General features: G+C 41.6%; 1 protein-coding gene and 1 long non-coding RNA gene across 2 annotated transcripts in view; one reads left to right on the top strand and one right to left on the bottom strand.

Moving 5' to 3' along the window:
* The first annotated feature begins 1,885 nt into the window (after positions 1-1,885).
* On the top strand, positions 1,886-6,126 carry LOC115028489 (uncharacterized). The gene is made up of 3 exons (XR_003834568.1): positions 1,886-2,044; positions 4,369-4,531; positions 5,256-6,126. It is a non-coding gene; the product is annotated as an uncharacterized LOC115028489 (long non-coding RNA).
* The window catches only part of tmtc2a (transmembrane O-mannosyltransferase targeting cadherins 2a), a 48,861-nt gene continuing 25,272 nt past the window's right edge, over positions 2,721-26,309 (bottom strand). Inside the window, 11 exon segments of the mRNA XM_029462301.1 lie at positions 2,721-4,331; positions 4,333-4,500; positions 7,600-7,663; positions 9,899-10,013; positions 12,413-12,494; positions 14,921-15,042; positions 16,193-16,271; positions 16,446-16,630; positions 17,322-17,407; positions 18,136-18,250; positions 18,687-19,521. Of these exon segments, the coding sequence (XP_029318161.1) occupies positions 4,296-4,331; positions 4,333-4,500; positions 7,600-7,663; positions 9,899-10,013; positions 12,413-12,494; positions 14,921-15,042; positions 16,193-16,271; positions 16,446-16,630; positions 17,322-17,407; positions 18,136-18,250; positions 18,687-19,521 (1,887 nt within the window). The 3' untranslated portion in view covers positions 2,721-4,295.

Here is a 26,309-nt window from a genome sequence, read left to right as displayed (position 1 = left end):
GAAGTCTTTCATGTATCATGGGCCTGCTTAACTTCCTGTACTGTTGTATAGCTTTACTGGTTCACTTTAACATGTAGGCCCAGGTGTCGGTCCCGCTGTCAGAAGTCATGTCTGCCGGACACTGAGCACGTCGCCATCATGTGTGATTTACTTTCATTTCAGTTAATTGGTAGTTATGTGTAAAGTACAGACGATGACTTGCTTTGATTTTCTTATTCCTTTGTGTTAAATGAGACTTCCACTAGTGTGTTCAACCCCACAGAACAGGACCTGGGAAAGACGGGGACAGGTTTACACAAATAGAAGCTTTCTGTTTCTTCTCTCAACAGGACTTTCATGGACAATTATAATGAGCTTCAACACCGCGGATAGAGAGTGAGCAAGGTATGACAACGTAGCTTGTTATGTCTAAAAAAACCAACCAAGTTATTGAATTAATTTGCGAAATGTTACATCCACTTTTTTTGGAGGTATGACCCAGAATTCATTTGGTGTAACATCGTTTCATTTACGCAGAACGTTATTTATTCTGTGCTGACGCTCATAAGACTCCTGTGTACTTAATTGGATGACATATGGAAATGAAGTTACTGTCCACTGGAATCCATTCCACACCATAACATGATGCGGTATTTCCTTTTTACATTAGACAGATTATTTGACTGTGAAAACATTACCATTCCTCAATCCCAAGTGACGTGCACACTACTTATTTTATCATTTCATCATTTTCATGGACTCAAATGTTCACGGCCCAATTTCAGTCGTAAAAAACAGAAAAGAAATTCTCCTATTTTTATTGTTTTGCTTATTTATTCATTTATTTTGGCTCAGTATTGTATGGAGTGGCACTTGCATGCGGCTGTTTACTGGTATGGCATTGGAATGTGTTGTAGTTGTTTCCCAGAGCCAGGCCATCATCTCTCTGTAAACTATTTGAGATGATTTAATTGGTCTTGTGGGTGAGTTGGGCAAGTCCGTGATGACTCAAACAGATGGTGTTTCAAAATAAGGTTGTTTTCCTATGCATAACAAATACATTCTTGATTCAGTGTTTTTATTGTTACATAACCAAATATGTCCTCGCAGATTTATGCTAACTTCCAGTTTGAAACTGGGGCTCGGAGTTCATGCAAGTTGAAGTTTGACGTCTTAAATATTTACAGCTTGGTGCGCTCAAAGCAAAGCCTGGCATGTGACTAGAACCGCTTTGATGTCTGTTTGATCAGATGATATCAACATGTTGAGTTTTTGTGAAGTCTAATTAGTGGATTCCTCTCAGAGAGCTGTCTGTGTGTGTGTGTGTGTGTGTGTGTGTGTGTGTGTGTGTGTGTGAGTGTGTGTGTGTGTGTGTGTGTGTGTGTGTGTAAATGACTTCCTTTCTACATTATTTAACATTTGAACATGTCAAACACATAAACGATATCTCAATTAAACTCCATCACTGCTACACTCACGTGACGCTCTCGTCTCATCTAAGTCCACCAAAGAATATAAACAATTAGTTCCTCTGTCTCTGTGGTCACAGAGACCCCAGCTGGTAAACATTATTAAATACAATGGATTTTTATATGCTCCTTGACCGGGAGTTAGACCTCTCTGGGGTATATATTTATATATTTATTTAGTTATTTATTATTTATTCATAGGCCATATAAGATTTAAAACATTTCCTTATTTGGTATAACAAGCTCAGTTTGTGGCAAAGGAAAGTGTTCGCGTTTCAATTTTACATATTAGGACCACAAACAATGAGGAAGTAAAGCCAGTGTCAATGCAACACTGGGGTTATGTCAGCAGCGCTCTGCTCGCTCTTCTAACTAACTAACTGCTGCTGCTCATGTAGAATAGAGCTTCCTCACAGCAGACATCTTTGACCTGTCATAGCAGGAGAAGCACAGGTGTAATTAATAACGCTAACGAGGACTCACCCTGGAACTGGCTCCCCTGAGAGCTGCCATCGTTAGTGTTATCAATTACACCTGGGGTTTTCCTGCTCGCCTGCTAGAAGCGCCACAGTGCATCTTTTTGAACGCTGGAAAAGGTAATGATTTGTATTTGACCCTTTTTGAATCTTCTATGCCGGTATTCGTGTTAGAAATGTGTTTGCTGCTTTTGTTACCGTGTCATCAATATGGTAAATTGATGTCTTGGCTGCTTGTAGGGCAGATTGTAGGCCTATGCTACACCTAGGTGCACTATTAGCATTGGTATTAATTGTAAATCACCTTTTGTAGCGGCTGAATATCCTTTTTATTTCATTTTGGATGTTGCGGCACATGGATTGTGAGGTTTTAATAATGCATGTTAGTAGTGAAATGTAAGTATGTTGAGAGTTATGGACTACATATATTTGTTTCTTGCCTTTTTTTTGTTTGGGAGTTCCTTTTTTTTAAGCTCACTGCAAACGTGAGTCTTGTGTAGTTTGCAATATCGTATATTTGCATCAGGGGAAGTAAAACTGCTGTCTGGAACACAGCCCACTCACACACACTTTCCTGTTCTTGTTGCTTCATGGGGGAAACTCTAGGCTTTCATTTGGTCACTCTCCAATCTCTGCTGTGAGCGCAGATGGAGGTGTATGCTTGCTCACAGTGACAGGATTAAAGGCCAAATATCAACTCCCTGCACACTCTGTATTCACATAGATATACACGTGGGTTTGTGGACTGACTCTACCTTGTTGAGAGGCACAGGCTTCCTGGAGGACATCACACTGCTGACGGCAAAAGTCCTGTTTTTATTATGGAAAAAGGTTCACTTTTCTTTACAAAAACACAGCACATTTTCAGCTACACATTTTCTATAATTCAACCAAACATCACAATCATCAAAAAACACCGAACATCATTTTAAGAAACTCTCTCTGTGTCACAAAGCCACCCTGTGACAGGAACCACAGCCTGAAGTCCCTGAGCAGAGAGGGGGGGGGTGGGGGAATACACATTTTAATGTACTTCTCATGTTGCCTACTGTATCTACAGTGTGTGTGTGTGGAGAAATCAGAGGGGGTGGGCTTACTGTGACGGCACAGTGTTGGCACATAAAATAACATGTATTAATAAATTAAATTGGATCACATGAAATTAAACTTCTTCATTTGACACAATGAACATGAAACATTTTAGTACTTGCTTGGCACCGAGAGGCGTAAAAGACTCCGTACAAGCTTTGGCACCGCTGAGGAGTTTCTCTTTCATGATTCCGTTTCCAATTTTACAGTCGCAAGCATTTCCAACGCACCAGGTGCAAACCATTTTCAGTGACTTGGACAACAGAATGCGAGTTGGCTATGCAACACGCTTTAACCTGCTCTTTTGAATTGGTCGGAGCAATTTACTACAAAGCTCTGCATTAGACGGAGGTACCTGCAAATGCCTTAGCACTGGCATGCTTTTTAATGTTATGCATTTACTGTGTGAAGAAAAGTGGAAGGCGAGAGCACCCTGAGGGTAATTAATCTGCTTTAAAACATTTTTAAAGAGTAACAAACGCATTAAGCATTGCACTCCTGTAACATTGTCGGACTCATGATGGCCAGTTTAAAAGAAAAAGGATAAAAATGGATGGAACCAGAGATATCGTCTTTTTGTATTCCTTACATTACTCTTTATTGTCACAACCTGGTGCCTCCATTACCCACAATGCTACTCGCCAGAGATTTGGGTGTATAATGCTAGTAGCAGCTAGCCTCAAGCAGCGTTGAGAAGCAGGCCACAGAGGTCTGACAAACTTTTTTTTTTTTTTACGTTTTCAAACTTGTAGTCTTCGGCTGCAACTGATGCTGACTCGAGTGACATCACATGAGGCAATTTATCAAACATTAGGCAGCTTCCTCCGTGGCCACAAAAGGTTATAATACAACATGTTTCACATATGCAGTAGTACTCCCGAAGACCTTTAACAGACTTTAATGCTTAAATCGTTGGAGTTCCTATTTAACATAAACCAGCTGCAGTGCTGACCACTTTAAAATCTTCTTTCAAATTAAGTGCTTTAAAACGTACCCATGTTTTTAAAGATAGTCGAGTAATATTCGGCTGTTTTCGAGAAAATACTTTTTCTTCTGGACTTTTATTTGCCTTTCATTTAACAGCTGAATATCCCTTTTTAACAAAGGTGATATCAGTCGCTTGAGCAACCATACTGCACTGGTGGTGACACGTCATTGGGCTGAACTCCCACATCCTTGAATCACAAAAATGCCAAGCCTCAAACTGTCTTCCACGAGCGTCACAGCTCCTAAAGGACACACTGCGTCATCAGGAAGGGAACAGAGCAGCAACTCTCTCAGTTCAAAGGTCGCCCTTCTGCATCCCGAGTCCACGCTTTAATCCGCAGGCCTTGTCTCTCCATGATGTTCCACAGCTTGCGCAGGTTGGACTGGGTAATGACATCGTCAGGTTTCAGCTGGAGTGCATGCAGGTAGTTTGTCTCCGCTTCGGGAAGTTTCCCATTCAGGTGGAGGATGGCACCGAGGTTCATCAGAGCAGCCGGGTACTAGAGGAGGGCAAAGACAGCGTGAGAACGGGTAAGAGTGGTGCATAATACCATAACTGTAGTGAGTTGTGAGGATTTACAGGATTACTATACTTGTGGCAACTGTGTCGACCTTGGATTAATCTATCTGGACAAACTATTTTAAACTCTCCTTTCTCAGCTCTACATTTGACACAGACCGTTATGTGAGACATGCACGCATTTTAGGAAGCTTGCCAAGTTTTTTTTATGGGGAGTGGATTAAGGCGAGGGCTCTGGTGAAATTTGTTTAAGGCTTAGAAAATCAAATATGCATTAAATTGGCGCTAATGCAATCTCACACCACAGTAGGAGACATGGACAAAGACAAAAGGGTGTCCTTTGATGGTGCCTCAAGGGACAAATGGCTACAGATTTTGTATTGGAGCGTGTTAAGTTTAAATGTGTCTTTCTGGAGTCCTAGTCCTATTAAATACAAATTTTATGTTGCAAAGTGAAACCACCTGGACCTCAATAGTGTACCAGTCCTGGAACTCTACAAAATCCAGGTCTTAGTCTCGGCAAGCCATAACTGACAAACACGCCCAAATCTCATCCTAAAAGTCATCGGCACCTCATCTGCCAGACCTGGCCTTGTTCCCAGGCCCGCGTCCTCGCAGCATGACATATGATTAGCAACTTGGCAACTACTTCACAGATTTTCTCTCTCCAAACACAACTGTTGGTCTGTTCTTCACATTGATATTTCAGTCGTTTACATTTCCCTTCTCAAACAGTGCAAAAAGACCAGCCTGTGTTCCTCACCTCAAGTAACAAATGAACGCTTACGGAGCTGGAATATTTCAAGAAGTGGCCTGGAAGACCAACGCTGGAGAATTAATTAATTAATGTAGTTTAACAGAGGAGCTGCAGTGCAGTACTGCCACCCCCCTTTTCAGCGAGTTTGTTTTTCTCACCTAGTGCAACAAATGAATGCATCAAGCAGTTACATTTAAAAGTGCTCAAAACCCTTGTTCTGCTTTTTGTACCAGCGAGAGACTTTGTGAGCGGCCGAGACATACTAAGCTAGATAAATGAGGGTCCCTTTGCCATTCTAAACAACCGGGTGATATGTAATACACAAACTGGGCTAAATCATCAGAAATGGAGCCTTGCTTATGTTCTGTGTACGGGAATGCAGACAGAAAGTAATTCAGTAAGTCCTTTTTTTTGCCTTTTTTCTTTTGACTGAAACAATGATTTCTGAAGTTTGCTCGGTCTTGCTGTAATACTCACAGGGATGAAATGGATGTAAGTTCTTGATCAAGTTGGATATACAGTTACAGTCTCTGATCTTCAGCTTTTGAGATGCACACTGCACTACAGTGAACCATTATTATACTGTGTTAAAAGTATAACCCTCCGCAACTATTAAATACTCTGCTTTTGAATAATAATTTGTCTGTTTTAGTTTTTTTCCAAATCCAGAATCTATAATTATGGAACGGTTTCATTTCATGCAGTGCTGCACACCTCCAGCTCCCCAGCAAGGTAACCAGCGATACTGTGCCCTGCTGTTGTAAAAAAAAAAACTTGCATGAAATAAAATCCTGGTTGGTCATTTCTTTGTTTACTATATATACACCTACACATATACTTACTTTTGTTTGGCTGCTCTGTAAACGGATACACCCGTTTCTCTTCTGTTGTGTTTCATGCAATGTAGCTGCTCAGAAAATGTTTGCTGTTGCATTACACTGCACTTGCTGTTACCATAGTAACCACAGGTGTTGCCAAATCGACCAGGACTGAAATCTTAAAAGATTTCAACTTTAAACTAAAGGGAAATAAACCTGCATCACGTCATACTTTTTTATTTTGCAGGGGCCGAATAGCTCACACTGCAGCATAATTACCCTTAGAATTAACATTTTCCATACCATTGTAAGTAAATGTGCTTGCACCTTTTTTTGTTTTTTTCTGGAGCCACACAATCGTTGCCTTTCTCAACACGTAGAGCAAGAGCTGAATCTTTCATGAACTGAAAGCTACTGCATTAAGTTGATATTTTAGACACTGTCATTCACTAAGCAGACATGTGCAAGGAAAATGTCAAAGACGAGAGGCGCTTTGCTTTGTGACAAATGACAAGAGAAGCCCTCAGCGTGTCTGAATGTGCACATGATTGCTTCCAGACTGTGAATTATAATGACTCGGAGGTATCTTATATTTTTTTAGTTCTGCTGTTGCCATGGGGTTTGTGGAAAAATTGTAGAGTAGCTCAACTCCATTTCTGAAAAGAATTAATATACACTTGAACACTAAGTGTTGCCATTAAGAGCGTGCGAAACCTAGTTAGCAAGCTAGCAGAAAGGTCTGTTGGCTAAATGTACTGTAACTGCTGCATGGTTAAACTAGCTACAGTAAGTAATAGATAAACAGTAGAATCAGAAATCATGATCATATGATATTCATATGGTCCCATGCTGAGGTGATGGGGTACATTAAACAAAAATAAAGGGTGTGGCAATACAACACTAGTTACTCTAGTGACGGGCACGAAGATGAGAGTCCAACCCTCTCTCCTGACTGCAGTGGAAACATAAGTCACGGAGCAGAACGTCACTAAGCAGACTAACATGACAAATGATTGCAGGAAGCTCCTTCTAGGTCTTGTCTGAAAACACGGGGCTTCCTATGACTAAGATGCCTCTACCAGACCCTTCTCCCTTTGAAGGGACTGGTACTTGGCACAAAAAGGACGGCCCTTAACTTACTCCACCGCATGTGCTGACATCGAGAGACATGAGATCCCTCAAGGCTCTGTCTGTTACACTATACTGTGATGATCAAATATTCACTCTGAAGCTGACTGTATAAATTCAGGCGACAGTAAGAACCGGACTCTTCTCTCTTTGGGATCTTTGTGTTTGCATAAGCACATCCAAGCAGCGGTTCACAGCAGTGAACAGAGCACAGTTACCATTTTATAGTCTCTGTTTGCCAGGAACAACAGCACTATATAATATAATGTCAGAATGATGGGTAACACGTAGCATGTTGTAAATTGAATTTACAGTGCAGGCGTGTGTGTGCATTTCCATGATAAGTGCTAACAGGCCCACCAGTCCAGGTACTTACATCTGGTCTGAGGCTGGCTGCTCGCTCATACTGCCTCTCTGCTGCCTCATTAAGACTGGCCTGTCTGAAGAGAAGGAACAAAGGAGAAGAATAGGACACAACATAAATACATTAATAATATTGTACTAATACAGATGCATGTATTCATACATTGGTGTACAGCTGGTCGTATGAATTACAGTGAGATTGCTGTAAAAATGCCTCAATGGGGATTTTCCTAAAGTTCTTTTATTGGAAATGTCTGATTCATTGCATGTCAGGAGTGAAATGATCAGGCATCAACCACAGCACGTTGTATTGTAACCTCTAGCCTCTGTAGATACTGTACATTTCTCACTCGCTATTGTGTCTTGTATGAAAAGGTGCGATGATTGCACGTCACATTATTTAGCTCTACTGGAAAAAAGTGCCTGTCAGGTGATTTATTTATTATTGAATAACAGTTCATGCCAAAATGATGTCACCTTTTGCTCCTTCAGACGAAGCTAAACACAGAGACTACTGAATAAACCATACTGTAACATATTGTCAACATATTGTCACAGATCCTTCTTTGGCGGTAACAATGTTGGAATATTTATTTATATAAGCTTGTAAACTACTTTAGTTTCTAATAAAAACATTAGAAACCATGTTCTGTGTCAGGTCAATGTTGCTTAGATGTTTTATTGGGGCATTGATTTGCAGATGATGACTAGCTCACTGTTCATTATGCCTTACATATTATTTATCAGAGTATGATGAAGAGAGATGGGACCAGAAAGCAGTCCTCCCTTACATGTTACAGTTGGGTTTATAAAATACATTTAATCTGTTCATAACATTTAAGTATTCGAGACTTTGCAGCGCCAAAGTTATTAAAGTCAAGGAAACTATTCTTTCCTGACATGGTAATATTAATAATAGTAATAATGCAACACTTTCTTGGGGGTTTACACATCAGTCATCATCTTATAGCTGCCTTGGTGTTTTGTTTTGTTTGGTCACGTGCAGGAGATTTAAAGCAGCAGTCGGTAACATCACAGTCGATCGCTGCTCTTGATCTCCGATTAAACTGTCCAGCTAGGCAACATGATCAAATATGAATCCAGATTCTGTAACTGTATTGCGTCAAATGTTTTCAGAAACTTATTTTACTGTACTGTTTAGCTGTAAAATGAGAGTTTGCTCCAGCTGGTGGGCGGTGCATGGTTTTAGATCAACTTTTTTTCAACATGGTGGCTGGATCACAAACTTTTTCATTTTACATCTAAACGGTACATTAAAATATGTTTAAGAAAAGTTTTGAGATGAGAAATAGGCAATGCAGTAACATCCCCTAGTTTTACAGTGTAATGGTTGTTTTCCCTCGTGCACACTGGAATCTTGCAATTGTCACCCGTCTCATGCACTACTGTAAAGATAAAGTGACAGCGTCTGCAATTCTGACAACTTCAAGTTAAAATTGTGCAGAAAAAATGCATTTTGCTTTAACCCAAAACATGTAAAGAAAAATCACGTAACAGATTACCGACACTTGGTACATGAAAAGCATTTAAAGTAAAACCTCCATCTAATCCTGATTATGGTCCGTCAATATTTGTATCTATTATCAGTGGCGCAGTTTTTAATCCATCTCATGACAGGTGTGTGTCACATTCATCAACCCCTAATCATTATAGGTTTGGATTTATGTCGCACAGTCTCATCTAAAAATAACCACTTAAAGCAGAATATGGTGGAACAATCAGTCATTTCGATTTTCTCTTTCCAAAAGAAACACTCAGCCTGAGACTTTCAACTTTTTTTTTTACAAACCCTCTGTGGTGTTGCATTATAATGGATGCTAGAGAGCAGTAATGACTTTTCCAGATATATAGAGCAAAAAAGAATGGAGGCACATCGCTCCAATATTTCCTTGACTTTTAAGACGTATACCCTGTCTATGCACGCGCTTGCCAAATTTTGACGGAAAATTCTCCAATGGCTTCTTTACGAGCCTTGGACTAAAACATCACTATGATGGACTCGAACTGTACTGCTGTTTATATATGTAATACATAGTAGCTTTTATGGCAGAGATTTCCATAGGGAGGACATTTACTATTCTATAACATCGGTCTAATTTATATTTCAAAGATGGATATTAAATGGCAGTGGTTAGGAATAAACCCACAACGTCTGTAAATACAGGAGTTCAAAAACCTCAACATTTCTTGATTTATACGATGATTAGATTTTCTGTACTGTATGCTTTTTTTATTTTCCAAGTAGGGAGACTCCACAAGCGGTGTTGTTGTACGTCAGCAGTTTAGCCAACCTGAGCATGTGAGCAGCGCTGAAGACCACATCAAACTCTGAGCTGTCCAGCTCTGCAGCTCTCTCCGCCATCTCCGCCGCCTCGCCAAGACGAGACTGCTCCAGCAGAAACTGACCTGGAGAGAAGGGAAGACGGAGGGGGAGCATTTATTTATAGGGGTAGCAGAAGTTGTTTAGTGTTGTTCTACCCACGGTGGGGGTATGGCTTTAGGGATGGCAATGTCTATTGGTCCACCACTTTGGTCCAGACTGAAATAACTCAACAACTATTGGATGGTCGAGATTTATTCTTGTAACGATATTCCCCAGAGGATGAACCCTAATGGCTTTTGTGATCTCTGATGTTTTGCTCTCGGTCCAACAAGAGGTTGACATTTTTGTTTTTTAGTGAAATATCTCTACAACTATTCGATGGATTGCCGTGAAATGTTGGCACAGATATCCAGGGTGCCAAAAGGACGAACTCTATCATTTGGTAATCCCATTACTTTGTCATTAGAGGATCTCTAACAGGTCAGAGTTTACACTTAACCAGTCAAATATATTCACATTTTCTTACAGATATGTGACTTTTTCCTCTAGGGCCATTATGTGGTTGCACTTTTTTTGCACAATTAACAAATGTTGAATTTCTGTACTTTAATTTCACATCAACACATTCATGTCCCCCTCAGGATAAACTGTGATATCTTGGAGATCGCCTGGCTTTTCATTTTTTGATAATCAGCTAATGTTAGTATGCTAACACGCTAAACTAAGATGGTCAACATGGTAAACAGTATACATGCTAAAAATCGGCATTTTAGCATTGTCATTGTGAGAGAACTGATAGAAGTGGCATTGAGAGTACAAAAAAGACGAGGAAAGCCTGAAGAGAAGGTCTCACAGACATAGATGGAGATCTTTGGGGAGACAAAGGAAGATGATGGAGAAGAGTAACACAGGAAATGCAACAAGGAGGCAGAGACAGCGAGAGAAAAGGGAGACGTTCGAGAGCACAGATGAGACGGAGGTATTTCATGTGTTTTCCTGTGGGAGTCTGGCCACCTGCTACGACACCCACAAGTGTCAGCCTCAGCTATAAATTCACAGCCGAGCATAGCTGCAGATGTTACTGGATTTAGGAAGAGGAAGGGGAATGTGGGGAGGCTGCATTGCGTGTGTTTCTGTTGTCTTTTCTTGTACTGAAATCTAACTGCATCTGCGTGAGTGTAGCTTCCAACAACAAGTCGTTAGACACCAAAGGAGACCATTCAGAAGCGGGTGATATTAGGGACAGCTTTCATTCAAATGAGTTGCTCTGAACAATGGCAGGAAGAGGGGCCTTGTCTTAGCGATCACCCTCTGTGTCCTCGCTTCCTCACGCTCTCTCACATGTGTGTCTCTTTTGTGTGTGCATCCGTTGTGTTATGATGTGGACAGATACCATCACTCCTTACACACTCGCACCTGGAGCTCATCCAGTGAAGCCAGGATAGCTAAAGAGCCAGATTTGCGATAAAGGCGGGGGACCAGCCCAAATAAACATCACCTATAGCAAGAAGCTACAAGATAACATTGGAAAAAGAAAATAGGCAGAGCGGGAGAAAAAGAGTGTAAGGGGAAACAGATTGGTCCAAAGACAGCAATGCACGCCGGGGACCAAGCTAAACTCCAACGCTGAGATATCCAGTGCGGAGAAAGCACCAGGAGGACCGGAGAGAGATAAGGATGAGGAGGAGAAGCACAATGGTGCTTTCAGGACACATTTCATTTCCTATGTATGAATATCCTGAAGATAGCCACATGGAGCTGCAAGGAGCCTGTTCCTCCAAACTGATATGAAATACTGCATAAACAGCGGCAAAGGCGGAACGTGGTATCATGTTTTACTCTCTGTTATGAATAGTAAACAGTGTACTTCGATCCAGTCTCCTCACTCAGACAAACATAACATGCATGTCTGTTTGTACGTGTGTTTGCACCATCTGCAACAACTCAAACAGCTCCCAGCACTGATGCCATCAGTCCATACGATGAGGGGATTGCTAAAATGATTATTACATGCGGGGAAAATAATAAAAACAGCAAGAAATGTGACATTTCCAAATAATTACTACACTGCTGTGGGTCTCTCCAAAACCCTTATCAGGTTACATAAGCTATGCGCTTGGATCCAGGGTGGTTTACAACATGAGTTTTAAGAGGGCCTGGTGTGTTTAATGACTCTGCGTCTAAGGGTGACACTACAAAGTACAGTGCAGGTCTTCAATAAAAGAGTCTAAAGACCCCTGCCTAATGATTAAGTACAGCTTACTGCGGCAAAGCCTGATCATTACAGTAAAGCCTACAAGGGCTGCACAGCAGACGTTTGGATTATAGGCAACCAGGCATGCTATAGTTGGTAAAGAAGGAGTCAAAATGATATCCCCATAGCTCTGTCAACCACAGAGAGGCAGCCATATTTTTAATCCAACAGGCTTGGATGATGATGTTTGCAATTTCTTAAAGGGAAAGTTTTGAGATCTCTTCTTACCATAGTGCATGTAGCAGTTTCCTTTTGTCGGGTCGAGCTGAATAGCTCTCAGATAGTACTTCTCTGCTTCTGTCTTCTGCCCCTAAAAAGGAAAAAGGAAGGAAATCATTGATTACATCTGATATTCACGTTTATAATCAGTTTTGTTACCTGTAATATTTAAACTGATTACTTTCTGCTGCTTTCAGTATACTGCTAAAATACAACAAACTGCTTGTTGAATAAAAACAATTAAGGGAAATTATTATAAAATGATCATTGAACACAAAAGGCACAAAGACACATTTTAAAGTGCTGTTTTCCACTTCTTCCAAAAAGATCTGCGTGCAGTATCTCAGTCTTCAGCCCTAGTTTAAAATAATAATGAAATTAAATATAATTATATAATTTATGGGCATGTTGTGTTTACAAATGCACACACAGCTACAAAAAAAATGGTAAGAGCAGGAAACTGATGCTCATAAAGAATACAGTCCATGCCTAACCTTTTAAGAAAAACCGTGTGTGTGTGTGTGTGTGTGTGCGTGTGTGTGTGTGTGTGTGTGTGTGAGTGAGAGAGAAAAACACATTGCTTCTGTGTTCTCTATTTCTCCACCTCTTGTTTCATGCTTCAGCACTGATTGCTTCCATATTGTCAATGGACTTACAATGCAACAACACATGAGAGGACTGGGCCTATTAGGTTTGCGTCATTAGTTTCTTTTTTCCCACGCAATCGCAATCGCTCCAAATGAATGAGCGATGATCTGGCCTCGATGGCTTATTTCACATTTTCTTTGGCGCTTTTCTCTTTGCATTCAATTAACCCTTTTCCCCAGACATCCATCAGAACTGAAGTTCAGTCCAGTTATGAAAGGTTTCACGTTTTGTTAACAACTATCAAAAGACTATTTTGTGGTACGCTCTTGTTTAACTGATATATCACTGTGTAAGCCATCAGTGTTGAATATATCTACATACACAGCTGAGTTCATGTTCATAAATCAGCTTAGTGTTGACAGACCACAACTTCCCCTTATGCACACCACACCCTCCTGACTCCTGACAGACAGCAGGCCTCTAATGTTACACTAGACTTATTTGTGAGCACTTTGACCTTGGGAATAATGAGGCGCATTAGTGGCTTTAGGTGCACTTGTTATTTGCTGAAGGATGTGGATGTGCACAAGACTATCAGGTTCCAGCTTTATTATTGAGTGGATTTAATAAGGAGGAGATGGACACTTTGAAAGTTGATGTGTACTGAAGAAAAACGGCACCACAATACATGTAGGGGTGAACCACAGTACAAGACTTCAGTTTGACCTTTCCTCCCTGTGTCTGTGTTGTCGATTTGACTCCGGCAGGACGGCCAAAAATGTAGCTGATGGAGTGATTCAATAAGGAAGGAGAGTAATTAAATTAAAAGCCTGTCCACTGGCCCATTGTCCAGGGTCCATCCAATCTCCTGTTCCTTAAGCCCTGTAGTAGTGGAAGGGGGCCTCTCTGAGAGTCGGGGCCCTGCGTGGATCTGCAGTGCTGAGCCTGAGGGAGCACAGCAGATGTCCAGCCACACTGGGCGACTCTAGTGTGTGTGTGTGCGTGTGCGTGTGCGTGCGTGCGTGCGCGATGTATATCCTCAAATCTTTCAACAAAGACAGGAAATGATCAGAAGTGAGGGTTGCAGCTGCAAGTATGTAAGGCACTGCAGGTTGGTTTCCTCAGCACCCAAGGCTGTGGAAGAGGAGGGGGGGTAAACATCTCTGGAAGGCACACAGTTCAACTCCCACAGCTAAACTTGACTCAGCTGTGAACACATCTGTAAACGGCGTTTTTGTGGAATGGGAGCGGTGGTGGGAGGAGCGGGAAGTGGGCGCTTTTGCTGCAGAAAAGGGCAAGGTTACATTTGGGAGAAGTTGGGAAAACTTGTGTGCCCTTGATGTGTTCTTACACTCACATTTATATATACACACAGTGAGCGACGGAAATTCTGGAACTCATCCAATCACAGAGGGATACCTTTTTCATGCAGACAAACAATCCTCGTCTGTGACCTTCAGACAACAGACAGAATTTATGCAGCTACTATGGCTTCTTCTTTTTAAGCTATTTGGCATCAGTCCTAGATCAGGGTCGATCCAAGGCCACTGAAAAAGCATTAATCGTTTCTATCAGTCCTTCTTTCACACCGTGTGATGCTCTTTTCATCCGACTAGTCTCGCTAGAGGTCGCACACTATATTCATGAATGCATCACAGTTCCTCTGGCTGACTTCTGATGAGTTTGTTTAGCATGCATCTTTCAGAGTCTGAAGCTCACGCCTCATAACAATTATCACGGTTCTCCAGGCTCTGCAGAGGAATCGATAACGTGGGTTCTCCTTGCTCTTCCAAGTCACTCGATATGCATAATTCATCCCTCCACTCTGCCTCTTCAGGTTCCGTTTAATTACACTCTGCCAGGTAGTTAACTACTGCACTCATTACTACGCTTGTGTGTGTGTGTGTGTGTGTCAGTAAAGAGACTTACAATGATGGACAGGAGTTTGCCATAAGTGAGGTGGGCAGGGATATGGTCAGGCTTGACCCTGAGGGACTCTCTGTACCAGTGGCCTGCTTCCTCCAGCCTGTTCAGCCTGATGTAGGCCTCTCCTGAAACACAGAGCAGGAGTCGAGGTTATTATTAATATTAATACATATATATCAACAACATTCACAAGTGTTGCATAAAACATAAATCCTCTTTTACAGAACATTTGCTTTATGTGTTTAAACATAAAGAATAGTATCAATATGATGCAATTCAGCAAAGATGCATGTAATGTTCAAATAAAATCTGGCTATGCTGGCCCTTTTTGTTTTTCTAAAATAATTTATTCACAAAAGTTTGGACGGGACATAGAGTCGACAACCCTCGGGGTTTAAATCTGGAGCAGTTTGTGTGAAGAGGGCTTATTAGCCACCTGTTTAAGCCACATTCTGCAAAGCTTCTCAGACGATTGCTCCTATCTTGTGCAGGACGGACAAACTTAAACTCTGCCTCCTTTCCATCGGGTCAGCATTCCTCACATACTGACATCGGACCCCACTGTAGTGGAGAAAACAGTTTTCTTTTTGAAAGACAAATTGTTGTTTTTAAATCTCTATGAAAAGTTGTTTGATCTGAGGACATGCTGTTTGCCCCTGGGGTAAAAATGACATCAGTTTAAACAAAGAATCCCCTGGACATCACACTAATGCAAACACTGCGCTCCATCAACCCCTCCCTCCACCTGACAAAACACACTTCCCATTCACATTTAGCTTGTCCAAGGAATACTTGCAGACATCTCTCTGCAATGTCGTCAGGCAGGCATGAGCTTCCAATAATGTAATTAGTGTTACAATAACAAAGAGAGGGATGTGATTTATTGCACGGATTAGCTTCAATGCTCTGCAAGAAGACACAAAGTCTGCGCAGTGTTGGAATCAAACAGGTGGTTTGGCAATGAGTAAATGTCAGTTTGTTGAATTGAATTCAAAGCTCCGATAAAGTGAACATCCTAAATGGAAACAAACGTGTAAAGTTCATCACTGAAACTCCAGCCAACCTTTTTCCCGGGTCTACAATGTTTTACTAACATCATAAAACGAGCATGACGTTGTTCCTCATAATTATGTGTCAGACGGTTATGTTACCTCATCAAAATACTGGTTTTGAATTACAATTCAAAGCCGGTGTCGCCAAAGCAGTTACATTTTAAGTCCTGCGATTTCAGTTTCTGCATTACAAAGAAAGAATCTGGGTGAAACGGCAACTTACCCATCATGTTGAAAAGGCTGTGTGGTGCAAACTGTCTGGGCATCTTCTGTACCGCTTCCTTATAAATAGACAGGGCCTCCTGAAGTGGGGGGAAAAAAAAGTCCTGTTTTTGTTTTGCGTCGGCATAATACAGGCCTTGTAATTGATGAGGGACCCTCACTTTGTGAAAGCAGACTTTTCTTTCGACACTGACACACAAAAAGAAGCAAGGGAATGTTTTTAGGAGCTGAAATGACTAACGCGACACACTGACCTCCTGCTGGCCCTGTTCATGGAGCAGTTTTCCCAGGTTGTACAGGCAGCTGGTGACCGAGCTCTTGTGGGCGTGGGGGTCCTTCAAGTTCTCATCCGGAATGTCGGCACAAGTCAGAAAGGTGCGTTTAGCCTCCTCCAGGTTGCCCTGGTTCATCAGGATGATTCCTGTGTTCAAGTAGGCTGCTGTGAGGATGAGGGGAAAAATAAGTTTACAACCTGTCACTCAGACATTCAGACACACTACATTGTATCCAGTAATCTGTACTTTTATTTTCATACAGAATTTTCATTTATGATCAATTAGGAAAGCCACAAACATTAGGTGTTTTGATATACGTTAATATATCAGTAATGAACTCCGTAAAAACATTACAGGTTGAGTCCTTTAAGAGTGGAAACGGTGTGTAGGATATACAAAGAAAGCTGAGCAAGATGGACATGCAATAATGAAGCAAAAAGGAGACAAAGGTCGAAGTCCGATTAAATTACCATTATATAAAAAAAGGAAAAAAAAGTAAGTAAGAAATATAAATAAATTAGGCTAATAGGAAAATTGAAGATAACTTATCAGGTTGAAAAAGCAGTCTGGAACCTGCCCTGTCCTCTCTCATAAAACTGTCCTTGGTACAGTAAGAGACGGCCCCTCATCTCACACGCGAGCACTCAAGTGTGAGATTGAATCTCCTCATTTCACCGTCGAGCTGAAATAGCCTGAATATGGCCTCCAAATGAGCACGTGGCGAAAGAACATCTAATTCAGCTTTGAAATTGGACGATGATGGTGATTCAATAAAGGACCTTTTGTCTCGCATCTAATTAATCTAATTACGACCACCGCTACAACATGAGACTGTTTCTTTTATAGTTTACTTACATGCCAGTGTCGGCCGACTCCCAATGGCCAGTTGGTAATAATGCAGCGCTTCAGAAAACCGCTCATTTTCCTGCAGCAACAAGCCGCTAATAAGACAAAAAGCAAAAATGTGAGACATTGTACAACACCATTAAATGCATAACCGAGGATTTGTGTTACTATTTAAAATCTGTGAAGGTTTACAGAAAGATTAGAGCATGTCAAAGTGATGAGGGGAGTTTGGTGAAAGCTGAGAAATAAAACAACAAATATACCAATACATAAGCCCCAATATACCTAACCATCCATCATATTCAAATAGAACCTCAGTTGCAAAGAATGCAAAACATCTTCCCTACTCCCTATGTTGCTTTGCCAGCTTCCTGACACCCGTAACTTGAGAGGGAGCAGAGATGAAACGGTGTCAGCAGGCGAGCGAGCGAGAGACATGGATCTGCTGTGAGGTTTCGGCACCTTTGACTCCATGTGTTGCAGGATTGGAAGTGGCTTTGTGTCCTCCCACAAGCCCCACAAACCAAGACTAATCAAATCAGTAGCAGAAGGTACAAAGAGACACCAGGGACACGCAAAGTTATTTCCTCTTTGTCACACTCTTGCGTCACGCTTAGCTCTGAGTCTGACTTGCTTCTCTCCTCATGTATTAGATCTATTTTTTGCTTTCTTTAAGTTCTTCCTGTCTGTCACTCTCTCTGTCAGTATGCCTTTCTTGTTCTGCGACTGCAATCTCCAGTGATGGATGAGAGGAATCGGAACCTGTCAACGTGTCACGACTTTGCAAACAGGAGGAAGGGGAACGGGCGTCTTTAACACTCACAGGTTATACAGCATGTCAGCCATGTTCCCTCGATGGTGCAGAGCGTTCCTGTATGCCTTCTCCGCCTCCGCCATCTTGCCCTGGTTTTTCAGTACGTTCCCCAAGTTTCCCCAGGCTGTAGGAGACATGTGTCAGTGAAAAGTTGCACTTTCAGAAAAAAACAATGTTGGTATTCATTTAAAAGATAGTGTTATTGCCGTCAACTTGCCAAAAATCAGCTGTGATCAGTTCATTAAAGGAGACATGTTATGCTCATTTTAAGGTTTGTACTTGTATTTTGGGTTTCTATTAGAACAGCTTTAATTTTTCTTATACTGTCTCTGTTGCAGCACTTTCTCTCTTTAAGCCCCGCTCGAGGAAAAGCCCAGTTTCCTCTGATTGGTCAGAGTTTACAGGTCTTATTTGCAAGAAGAAGAATGTGTTATCCCTGCATTCAAAAATGATACCGCCTTACTTTAAATCAGCTTTTAATACTCGATGCTCCGCAGAGATTTCAGATACTCAAAAGGTTTTGAGCTTTGATGCCCCTAATGATAACGGCCTTCTCTTACCTTTAGCAGGATTCACATTAATCCCAGATCTGTAGAGATTCTCCTCATTGCTCCAGTCCCTGTTTCTTTGAACAGTTCTGAGTCCATTCAGCAGCACGAGTCCCGTACAGAGACACAACATTAAGGCCTTCCAGCCTCTAGTCCTCAGTCTGACGTAAAAGGTTCTTGCACCAGCAGCAACCAGTAAACAAAAGCCTATACTGGGGATGTACAGTACCCTCTCTGCAATTACAAAACCTACATAAAAGAACAGGTTTGTGGCTGGAATGAAAGGCAATAAGAGGATGCCTAATGAAAGTAGTACTAGATGTTCTGTAGGGGGCAGGGAGGTCCTAGGAGGGCAGTGGTGGAGCCCAGCTGACCCGTTCAGGGTGGTCTTTGGTGGCCCCTGGTCTGTGTTATGGTTTGTGTCAGGGACATGGTAACCATTCCCATTGGTGATTGATTTCCCATTAGTGATATAGGCTTTCCCATTGGTCTCCTTGGCTTTGGAGGTGGGGCCCTGAAGGCCAAACAAGCCCAGGAGGATAAATCCACCATAAAAGGCAACAGTGTGAAGGTTTCTCCAGTCGGCCAAGGACCTGACCAAGGGCACAGCGTCCATGGACCAATCGAAGCTGAGCTTGTCAGGGCAGAGCAGCAGCCAGGCGTTGGCGACGGGCAGGTGGAGGAACGTTAGTGTTCGAGTGAGAAAATGTGGAGAGTCGGCTGCGGGGTTGTCAGAGTTGGAGAAGTTGGGAGGCTTATTGCCCATCCAGTAGAGGCGAGCTGACAACAGAATCACTCCCCATGAAGCAAGCACGCAGAGACTCAGCAAAACGCTAATGTTCTTCTTCTAAAAGAGAGGAGAGAGAAGAAAGTCATGCTAAAGGAAAACACCTAAATCAACATTTCAGTCCAGTAGTCAAAGCCACAATATCTTGTCCGTGTTCCAGAGCACCAGAATTTGTTTTCATTTTAGAATGCAATTTTAATACCTGTCAAGTTATGGGTCTGGATTAGAGCAACAATGGTCTGATGAATGTTTCACTGTAGACAACAAGTTATTAAGAAGGATGTTCCAGTATTTCAGTACGAGTTAGGGTTTGACGAACAGAAAAAGCTTTGAAATGTATTTTATATGTATTTTATATTTATATGTATTCTCTGGAATGTTTTCGGTAGCTGCCTGGGGGCATAAACCGCACTCGCATACAATTATACTGTTCTTTGTAAAACTAGCATACTTCTTGAAATTAAAATGCACCATAGCCAGAAACAACACAGCTCTGTTTACATGAAAATAGTGGAAATATGACATATTCAAAGTGGTGATTTGGACAGCTGGGCGCTGTAATGGATGTCACTTTTGCTCAGCAACAATGTGACCGTTTACATTAAGAAATAATCTTTTTAATGGGATTCGTCGTATTCAAACTGGTGAAAGACGCATTATTTAGAATTTCACATTTGGTTTGCCAATAAATTCTTAAATGTCAAGAACGTTTTATTGAGAAAATGTGAATGAACGTAATTCCAAGTAAAGATTATTTCAGCAATGTTTCATATAACAGTGGCCCACACTCAGTTCTGACCTTGTTGAGGTCAACTTTTGAAGTAAATTTGAAGCATGAGAGGCTTTCTCTCTAAGTCTTTCCTTGTTGCCTGTCAGGATTGCAGTGAATGTGACTGCTAATCAGCTTACACTCATTGTGTTGGTATGTAGATGCTGTTTACATCTCATAAGAGCATTAATTCTGCAGCATGATCACCATTAGGTCCTCCGTCACGCAACACTTTTAAACTAACTGTCGCACGCCAACCTGTCGTCCCTGCGTCAACTGAATGATCCCTTTTAAACTCTTAAACTTGTGTTAAACTCCTAATTGCTTTATTGATACATACTTGGTAGGGAACATAGACGACATTTGGTGACTCTTAAGGAAAATCAGTCTTTGATGCATAAATTAGATTCAGGAACTATGTGATACTCCCCAGGGCCAAACATGTACTTCAGTTCCATCACAATGGGCTGTTTTGAATTTGAGTTACACTTGACAAGACATAACAAGGTCATGTGATCTCAGCCTTGATCTCGTGACCTTTTGATCACAGGCTTGTAAAACTACATTCGTCTGTAGGGAGAGAAAATGGAAGGCGTAGCCGCGATGACAGCGAGTTATTTGTCTGATGCTCTGATGTCAGATTTCTTCAATACTACATTCTGAAATGATGCTTCTTTGAAATCAATTACTGCTTAAATCTGATTAAGTGGTGTGTTTATGCCAAGACTAAGTAAATCAGATTTAATTTCTTTCATTAAATAAACTGAAATGTCATGTCGGCTTATTGACAGAGACAGCCTGGCGCATTCCCGACCAAAAAGTGCTTGTTATTCATGTTCGTAACAGAGTTTACCCTAATGGACTAAATACTAAGTAACATGAGTGATTTTTTCTTTTTATGTAAAATGAACTCTATTTGAGCACGTCCGGGGGGGGGGGGGGGTTACTGCTGTGTGCATGCTTTCACAATGTAATACTCAATGTAAACGCTGGTAATACTGTGTGGTATTGTAGCGCAGGAGAGGAGGCGTTTACATAACAAGTAGTTCTGTCAGTGTTGGCAGTGATGTAACCGATAATCACCATGAGTGCTTCGATAACTCAAACTATCGTAGCCCTGCTTTTTCTTTTTCATCTCTTAAGTGAGTGTACTCTTCTACAGTAATAATTTAGACTCTCTGCATAATCCTCTCTAAATGAATTGCACAATAGGCAGATAACAAAAAAAAATGCTTCCATTTGTCCCATTAATAAACTCCCTTTGTTACAATGAGCATGCCTTGAGTAGGCTTGTGACCGCTTTCAGAAAACCTTGATAGAAAACACAAGTTATCCATAACAAACCCATGCTAGGATTAGAATAAGAGGTTTAGCGTTGACTCGCGTGACCTACTGCCGCCACTTAATTTCTCAACATTTGAAATGGAAAAGTATGTTCCTTCAAGAGGTTAGCTGAGAGAGGAAGTGTAAAGGCACAGCTAGTTACAGAAAGCCACTTGTCGATAGTAAGATGGAAAAGGACCAGTTCAAGGAGACGTGAGAGTAGAAAAAATTGGATATTGATTCGGACGGTAATAGGCGGATACACAGAGGATAAGAGAGAGTGCCTTGTACACAAAAAGGGGGTGTGCTTATTGATGGATGAGCCCATATTGGCTGTCGAGGGGAGGAAACTGTCTGAGAAATCCAATTCTGCTTGGTATCAGAAGATGAGCCAATTCCAGCAAGAGTCATTTGTGGTATTTAGGTGAATGAGCTTCATTTTACCCCTCGCTGCCTTGTCTAGTCTTAATTCGCTGCTTAATTGACTTCCCGATCAATCGTACGAGTACGTGTGGGAAGCGCGCTCGAGCGAAGGCTAGCTCTGCTGTACAATGATGCACGACCGATGAATTCATAAAGTCAGCAGTAAATAACTGTAGTATTCGAGCCAACTCTTAGAAGCATCAGGTTGATGAAGCAGGCCTGAATTGGAAGGATCGCTGGTTTTATTTCCTGTGTGGTGAAGCCTGGTATGACCTTCCCTCTTCGATAAGTAAAGTCTTCAGTGGTCGGTTGAAAATAGATCTTCAATAACCCAACATCCCCCTCTAACAACTGAATTATTCCCTACTCAACTTCACCCATTAATTGCTCTCAAAAGTCATTTAAGCGCTCCACTCGGCTATTGAATTAATGATTTTCCTAACAATTCCATTGTCATTCTATGGTCAAAGGAATATTGACAGGGCACTATGCTGACTAATACAGCCCTAACAATTAGCTGCCGTTGTGCTTTTGTGGTGGTTTTTTAAAAGTAAAAACAGTGGTTTATGGCCTAAAAGGAATCCTAAAATGGGCACCTACAGCTCTCACACGTATTTATATATTTTTTCCACCAGCCTCATGATCAGGCTGATATTTTGGCTTCAACCAGAAAACTATTCAAAAGTCAAATTCAGGCATTATTCTATTCTTCTTTCCATGTTTGTGGCCATCTTTACTATTGCTTATGCTAATACAAAGACAGGAAAACAATGTTTCATATGGAAAGTTGCCCCTGATTATAATCAGGATGCAGTTGTTCTATTGTTCCAATGGACAAATTATTTAGAAACCCCAATAGTCCAAAGAATGTCCCATTGGACTGCAAGCCCATTTATCCTGCAGCCTGTTATCCCGAAAACCAACGGCCATTATGCCAAATGCCTATTGCTAAGAAAATACACACTCCATGCAACAAACAGAAGCAAATGGCTTATTACTATGCAGAATGACGTCATCGGACGTTCCGAATTATTTTACCTACTTTTTTGGAATAATAGGACAATGGGCAGTCGGTATAGGGGGCTTCTTTCTGTATTTACTTTCAGTTTTCTTTAATTCACTGTTTTCAGCTTTGCTGCTGTCAAACTTAAATTCTGTGGAGTTCTGATTGATTGGACTTCCTGTGATCTGTGTGTATCCGAGGAGGAAGGCTGGCATAATCCCCAGCCAACTGTCAAACGTAACATCCCGCTCGCTCCAAGTCTTTGAACCTACCGCATATCTCGTCCACTTTGGATCCTCATTTGGAAATTCAACGTCAATTTCTGTGGCTACTTTTTATTCCACTTTTTTTTTTCTTGAATTTACCCATCATTCTCTCTGTCTCTTCCGCACATAAACATACAGCACAGTATTAAGCTCCAAAGCCTTCATCTTTTTACCATGCCATTCATTATTAGCTCTCGTTTTATTAATCCCAGAAGTGTGTGGTCTGCCTGTTGACACTGTTGAAAACATGTCTGAAGAAACTGCAGGATACGGCTGCTGACTTCATACGCGCACTGGTTAAAGCAGCCGAGGGCTGACGCAAGACAGCAGGGGATCAATCTTCCGGACTTTTCTTGTTAAAGTTGTGTCCAATTTAAACTGCTCATAACTCTTTCCACCATTTCGGGGTTGACCATGCATGTGATTTCTACAACTCGTTTGAGAAATTTAAAGCAGAATATTATCTCGTTATCCTCCAAAATCTCCCCAGAAAATGTAAATGTGGTTATTTTGATAACCACAGAGTTCTTGCATCTCCAAAATAAAGACATAACTAAACCACAAATACCCTGCCAACCATAAAGTTTAATTGCCAACTATTATTTATAAGATTATCTAAATATAATTTTGGAATAATTACATTAATGTTGAGGTGGGAGCACCATAACTCCCCCCCCCCCCCCCCCTGTGGAGCAATTATTTCTCAGTGACATGTTCATGGAAAGGCCTTCGATGTTCTGGACGCACTGTGTTTGCATAACACACATCCAGCAGCGCTCATATTTGATGCTTTACCAGTGACATGCTAAATTGTGATGAAAGGTACAATGAGGCACGCATCCAGTTCTTTTTCCAGCTCTCTAATGTGTAATGGTTTCTGCTGACTTGGCGCAACTCACCCAAGTCATCAGACAGCCGCATGGCTGGCATTGAGAGGGCTGACTTTGATAGAGTGACCTAATTACCCCATAGTTCTCTCCGTGAAAGCCGTGCTGCTGCTGGCACAGAGACCTGTAATGAGACGGGTCACAGATTGAAGCCTCGCGTGCTGTCCACCAAGACGGCTGATAAAAGCAGAGGCTTGCCGGCAGTGTTAACTTGACATTAAAAGAGCTTCCTGTTTGAGTAATACAGGGACATCATTGTGATAGACAACATAGGGATCCTTGATGCTCTTGATCAAATGTCATACATCTGATTTAGCTTTGTTGGTTCTTATGTGGTTACTTGAAAGACTTTCATATAATTAATAATTAAGAACATCTTAAATGCACGTTCCAAGTGTAAAAAGACAATGAGCCGTTATGCAAGATCCATTTGCGGGGTTGTAATTCTTAATTGGCATGTAAAATTGATTTAAGGCCCCATTTACTGCCATTCTGTCCAAACAGGATCACAGACTTTCTTTCAATTTATCCAATTTAACAGCTACGGTGGATTTTATTGACGGCTGAAGGGTGCGGTGTAGCTTTGATGCCGCAAAGAATTGTGGGACGGCATTATCTCCTTTCCTTTGGTAAAGGATGGGCCAGTGTACCCTATGCTAAAGGAGATCAGGAAGGAAGCACCTATCGGTAGCATTTAGCGAATTCGAAAAGGTCTTATCACTGGCTGCGACTTAATACTTCGCCCACTTAGCAATAACAGCTAGCTAGCTAACACTTATCTACACACGATCGCACAGATGAATCGCGTTACACAAGCTATTTTAAAGTGTGTGTGCAGTTAAGATGGCATGTTTAGGATGAGAAGAAGAAAATGCTCTTGCTAGAAAGTCTGAACATGCCCTACTTTTGGCATCCCCAGTATAACCATGAATAAGCTAAATAAGGAGCACGCAGCAGAACTTGCAACCGAGGGCATCATTTCACAGCTGAATGCTTCGGCTACGGGATAATTGGCACAACATCCCTCAAGCCGTCAGCTGGTTACACTGAACTTAATTTGCGTGGCTGCAGCACTCATTGAGATAAACGAGGAGGAGGAGTCAGTAACACTTTAAGGACACACAAAAAAACAACCTTTTTATTGTCCATGTGCTTCAAGTAAAATGTGGTCTTTCATTTGAGTCCAGGTGCACACATTGAAGTTTCAGTAAGGAAATCCAAGGGAAGGGGATATGTAGGATCAGGGAGAGTGAGATGAAGATGAAGTCGCATCTAATCCAGCCTTTGTTTTTTTTGATGACCTTTTGATTTAGAGCTTTTAACGCAATCACTAAGGTCTTTGTTCTTCAGTCAAGTAAATACTTAGAATCCTTGCTCAACATTTAAACAAACACCTTTTTAATGAAATCAATCGTGCCTGCCAAAGTTTCCAAATTCACCTCAGGCTTAGCAGAGAGAGCTGACTTTCCCTAATACCAACAAAAACAAACAATTTCCCTGGAGACCTGTCTAAAGCCTGGAGCCTCATTCATCAACCTGTTTGTTTTAGCCATTGACAAACTGAGAGTGGAAAGAACAAAGACATTATTTTCCTTATGATCCAGGCATGTAAAGCCTTGTGAATAGGCTGCAGCGCTAACGCCACACCTTCCTTTGTCTCCATCTAACACTTTCTCGCTCTCCCTCCGTCCGTCCTGCCTCGTCTCATTTCAGATCTCATCTCAGTCTGATTGGGGACTTAATAGGATGAGAAATGGAGTGCTGGTCGAAGCGCATCTGTCTCGTCCTCTACACTGCGGCTGATTTGCATTTCCTTATTGTTTGTGGCTGCTGTGAGGCAGCGGTCAGAGGTGATATGATGGGGAGGATTTTTCAATCTTTTGCTTCATTGTGGAAGAAATGGAAAAATGTTTTGATTTGAATAGAAAATAGCTGCATTGTTCTCCACCTTGTTTGCAACCTTTAGCATCTGATTCAATGGCTACTGACTGTTCCTCAGGGGTAGAACGTGAAACAGCAGATGCCAAAGTGCTTTTAGGGCACTGTAGGTGAGAAAGCCCGAGACCAGATAAAGGAAAGGAAGTGAGGGCATAGTTTCCCTCTCCCTCGCCCGTTCTCTCTCGCTATCCCCTCTCCCTTTGTGTTCCCATACGTCCCGAGACGTCTGGCTCATAATC

Source organism: Cottoperca gobio, chromosome 23, assembly GCF_900634415.1.
Source record: "Cottoperca gobio chromosome 23, fCotGob3.1, whole genome shotgun sequence".
NCBI lineage: Eukaryota > Metazoa > Chordata > Actinopteri > Perciformes > Bovichtidae > Cottoperca > Cottoperca gobio.
Note: the sequence above shows the minus strand (reverse complement) of the source record. Positions and strands in the feature narration are given on the sequence as shown.